The sequence below is a fragment of the Oncorhynchus mykiss genome, unplaced genomic scaffold, assembly GCF_057628025.1.
Source record: "Oncorhynchus mykiss isolate SJ-2025 unplaced genomic scaffold, ASM5762802v1 scaffold111, whole genome shotgun sequence".
NCBI classification, from domain to species: domain Eukaryota; kingdom Metazoa; phylum Chordata; class Actinopteri; order Salmoniformes; family Salmonidae; genus Oncorhynchus; species Oncorhynchus mykiss.
The window spans coordinates 25,115-30,209 of NW_028322110.1; the positions used below are offsets into that span (position 1 = coordinate 25,115).

General features: G+C 47.6%; 1 protein-coding gene across 1 annotated transcript; it reads right to left on the reverse strand.

The window, feature by feature from the left end:
* Positions 1 to 498: 498 nt before the first annotated feature.
* Positions 499 to 4,739, reverse strand: LOC149969216 (alpha-2B adrenergic receptor-like). The gene has a single exon (XM_090229010.1). It carries the CDS (start codon positions 3,150 to 3,152, stop codon positions 1,506 to 1,508), a length of 1,647 nt encoding a protein of 548 aa, XP_090085136.1. The 5' UTR covers positions 3,153 to 4,739; the 3' UTR covers positions 499 to 1,505.
* Between the last annotated feature and the right edge of the window lie 356 nt (positions 4,740 to 5,095).

A 5,095-nucleotide genomic window follows, 5' to 3' on the forward strand; every position in this document is an offset into this window, starting at 1 on the left:
CATGCTCTCATCTTTATCTCAGATATAAAAAAAAAACACCATTAGAGATTTCCTCTGTTCCAGTAAAACCCGTAGGCCATCACACAACGAACACACACTGTATTTAATAACTACTACTGCAGATCCTCTCTAAACCCAACATATTACATTACTGAGGCATTGGTCATATCAAAAACCCATATTTCACTTTTCATGTGTTTACATTAATTTCATACTTATATTAAACCATAAAGGTGCATTTCTGACACTGAACACAAGACACAAATACAGCTGGGTTGTCCCCTTTAAAACATGTCCGTCACAGTGTATGAGTTCACGACAGAGGCCAATCGTCATCCAAGGTGTAAAGCAACGCTTCCCAAACTCGGTCCTCGGGACCCCAAGGGGTGCACATTTTGGTTTTTGCCCTAACACTACACAGCTGATTCAAATGATCAAAGCGTGATGATTAGTTGATGACTTGAATCAGCTGTGTAGTGATAGGGCAACAACAACAAAAACGACACCCCTTGGGGTCCCGAGGACCGAGTTTGGGAAACACTGGTGTAAAGGATGTAATGTTCTTTGTCTGTCCTTGGACACCTGGACAAACTCCCTTCACACACTACAAGTTCTTGAACACAGAGAACTCCAGGAACACATTCTACTGCACACGTTCTACCACACATTCTCCTTCCCAATCTCTGTCCTTGCGGTGGACAGTACCTGGTAATGTCTAAGAACACTCTCCTGATACTGCATCCTTGTAGTTCAGAGTGGCCAGTCACAAGGCTAGAGGTAATGGCTGTGGGAATCCAGATATACAGACAGACAAATTATTCAACAGAGAGCAGCCTTGGTTTGCTTATAGAGAGAAAGATGCAAGCAGTGATATACTTAAGCAATAAGGCACGAGGAGGTTTGATATATGGCCGATATATCATGGCTAAAGGATGTTCTTATGCAAGACGCAACGCGGAGTGCCTGGATACAGCCCTTAGCCGTGGTATATTGGCGATATATCACAAACCCCCAAGGTGCCTTATTGCTATTATAAACTGGTTACCAACATAATTACAGCAGTGCAAATAAATGTTTTGTCATAACCATGATATACCACGGCTGTCAGCCAATCAGCATTCAGGGTTCGAACCACCCAGTTTATAATGTAAATTGAGCAACATGTCCTCATGACTGATGGCCCTGTTTTGTTCCGATCACTAAACAAGCTGTAACAGAGTTTTTTTTTTCAGGTATATTGCGTCTCTCCCTCCCCTCCTCTCCCACTGCCCCCAATGGGAAAATCAGAGCATCTTGATCTACTCCAGCATTCCATAGTTCAGCCTTTTGTTAATCTGATCTAACGGAATGTTCAGCAAAGGATGGACTCAGCAGATTGTCTGTGGTTTCTTACACAAGAAAGCTAAAATCTATCCTTACAGTATATCCACTCTGGAAGTCATTGTCCTTAGTGTCCTTACACAGCATATACTCTAAAATAAGGTGTCCCTTCTACAGTATCCACTCTAGAAGTTTGTCCCCTTGGTGTCCCTACAGAGGATCTTCTTGAAGGCCTTCCTGAAGTCCTGGTTGAAGATGGTGTATATGACAGGGTTCAGACAGGAGTTGCAGTAGCCAATCCAGAAGAAGAACTTGAAGAGGGGATCTGGGAGAGTGCAGGTCTCAGGACAGATGGCCTGCAGCGAGTATGAGAAGAAGAAAGGGAACCAGCAGATGACAAACACCCCGATTACCACAGCCAGGACAAACGTGAAGCGCTTCTCGCGATTCACCATGGCCTTGCGCCGAGACATTGGCGTGACCTGAGCCTTCCCTGGCCTGTCAAAGGCCAGCTCTGTGCTGGTGGGTGTGGCAACAGTATTTTTGAACTTGTGAGAGGTCAGAGAAGAGAGAGGTTGAATTTTTAACCCTGCACCTCCAGACTTTGACCCTCCATTATTCTTAACTGTCCTGTTCCCTCCCCACCCCTTTCTTTTTCCACTCATCTCTGCCTCTGCCTCGGAGCCAGAGCTGAAGCTGTCATCATTGGTGGTGTTTCTCTGTCTCTTCTCCTGTCTCTCACCCTGTCTGTGGGTCTCCCCAGGTTGGGTGTCTGCAAGGGGGAGTGTGGGGGAGAGAGCTATGGTGGGTGAGGGAGGCTGGGGTGAGGTGGGGACAGAGGTTGGTGAAGAAGGCTGGGTCTGGGGTTGTGGTTCAATCTGTGGGCCGGTAGGGGTCTTGGCCTGGGTCTCGCTCTGGGGAGGAGGAGATGAGGGGGAGGAGACAGGGAGACTCTTCGAAGGTACGGCATTCTTGGATTGTCCGTCTGCTTTCCCTCCCTCCCCTCTGTTGTGCTGTAGTTGGCTGAGAGGCTTGGGCTGGGGGCTAATGACAGGTCCAGGTTCGTGGGCTGTTGGAGTGTTGCTAGACGCGTTGCCGGGAGTTGTGTTAAGGTTGGGTTTTTCCCCTGGCGGACATCTTGTGTGTTGCTTGGCAATCTGGTAGATCTTGATGTAGACCCCGATCATGATGAGACACGGGGCGAAGAACGAGCCGATGGTGGAGTAGAGAATATACCAACGCTCGTTGTTCAGCTCACACACCTCCACCCCTCCCTCGCTCTTATCCAGGGAGAGGAGGGGAGGGAAGGAGATGGCGGCCGAGAGAAGCCAGACCACCACAATGGCCGCCTTGATGCGCGCGGGGGTCCGTTGGGCGCCATAGGACACGGGCCGGGAGATGGACAGGTAGCGGTCCAATGAGATGGCACAGAGGTGAGCGATGGAGGACGTGCAGAAGAGGACGTCCAACGCCAGGTAGATCTCACACCACAGTGAGCGGAACGCCCAGTATCCCTGGAGCTCATTGGCCAGCGAGAAGGGGATGATGAGGGTAGCCACCAGGATGTCGGCTGCGGCCAGCGAGACCAGGAAGAGGTTCTGTGGGCCGCGGAGCGAGCGCGAGGTCAGTACGGCGATGATGACCAGGATGTTGCCCACGATGGTGAGGATCATCATGAGGGTGATCGCGGTGGCGAACAACGCAGTGGCCTCTGGGGAATAGGGTGCGGTTCGCAGTACTGTCTGGTTGCAGGGGGTGGGCCCGAAGGTGAAGCTGATGTTCAAGTTCACCCTTGGCCCTGACAGGCATGTAATATCTGGGATCATGGCCATGGCGATGCCAGCTGAAGCTAGAATTTTGGAGAAAACTCAAACTCACAGGGACAGGGAATTCTGTTTAGAGTGAGTGAAGGCGAAAGAAGAGATAGGTTTCTGTTATCTGCTAGCTTAATCCCTTGAGGAAGACTTGTTGTCCAGTGAGAGTGCAGTAAATGGAGGGGCTCTGACGCAGAAACAGAGACATGGCTGTTGGGCTCAAGAGGCGTCCACTTGGAACTTTATGCACTAGATGATTGAATTAAAATGAGAGAGAAAAAAAAGATTGTACCGCTTTGCCCAAGGCATCACCGAGACTAACAACTTTTCCCGTGTGAAAATATAATTTTGTTCCTCCAGTCACGCACTTTCTCTTTCATGTCTCTTTTCAACATCCAGGTGCGGATATATCCACTAAATTGTTATTGGATATTCAAATAAATAATTACTTTATTAATCTCATTTAATCAGGCAATTAAATGACTAAGTATCTATTAACTAACACACACACCGCTGATGCTTGGATAGTTATTCTTCTGGGGAAAATTATTAAATTGCTTGAACAAGCGCTAGAAAAATGTGTCATCCAAACGTAGTGCTTGAAGCAGTAAAGGTCCTTCAGGCAATCCATAGACCGTGTTCTATTTAAATTAAATGCATTGAAGTAAAACGTCCTTAATTATAGCCTACCATGAAATCGGAACACTCCCCGAATCTCACCAGCGCAATGAAGCGCACCAGGACGCAGAGACGCATGGAATGATACTTGGGCTGATGAAATGCCTTTTAAAAAGTTGCTATTCATTCACATTCGTAGTGAAACCATATCACGCAGTAGAGACAGTTTGAAGATGTAAAAAGTCACCCAACAATCTGCGCTCCTCAGCTTCCATCTGTCCAAAAGGACTAGGTGCCGAAACGAGACCCGCACTGAGCCGTCATCGTCAATAAATAAGGAATGAGTCCGAGAAGACTTCAGCCACAAATATCAGATCAGTTAATTAAATTGTAGGGAGAGAAAAAACAAACATATTCCTTTATCTTTCGATTGTTTGATATAGAGTATAGGCCTATGCTTTATAGTTCCTCTGAGCGCTGTGAAAGACTGGAATAAAAAGGGTGATGACAACACCTCACTGATTACATGATGATAATGTAATCATATTTATCCCCATTATACTGAATTATTCCTCTCTTTTTTCCCGGTCTTTGATTATGCGCAACTCGACCAGGTCCACTTTCTGTCAATGACGCACCGATAACAATAAAGACGCACTTATTTCTGATTCAACTTAATTTTTCCTTCAATAGTGGTTGAATAATAAGCATCTCTTGCGTATCCAGTTTGATGTTACTTTTTCTTTCACAAAGACGCACCGGCTTCGTGCCCCGTCCAACTGAGCCCCGTTAACTGCCCGAGCCGGGTTAATAACCGCGCCTCGATCTCCGCCCGTCTAACAGAAATGATGTCACGCAGCGTCAGGCAGTGGACCCTGTGACCATCACTGAGACATACACTCTACACAAACACACGCTACACACACACGCCTACGATGCCAATGCAACCAGTGCGACACAGCCTGTTGAGGTGCAGAGTTGAGATAGCTGTATTGATCTGGCTGGTAGTGTGGTTTTAGATGGGATGGCAGCAGTGGAGGCTGCTGAGGGGAGGAAGGCTCATGATAATGGATGGAATAGAATGGCTGGAATGGAGTGAATGGAATAATATCAAGCATGTGTAGGATGCCAGTCCACGGACTCCATTCCAGCTATTCTTATGAGCCGTCCTCCCCTCAGCAGCCTCCACTGGAGGGCAGAGGGCATGAGAAAAAACATCATATCTTCCTCTCTGAGACAGAGGAGAGAGAGAGAGAGAGAGAGAGAGAGAGAGAGAGAGAGAGAGAGAGAGAGAGAGAGAGAGAGAGAGAGAGAGAGAGAGAGTGTGTGTGTGTGATGGGCAG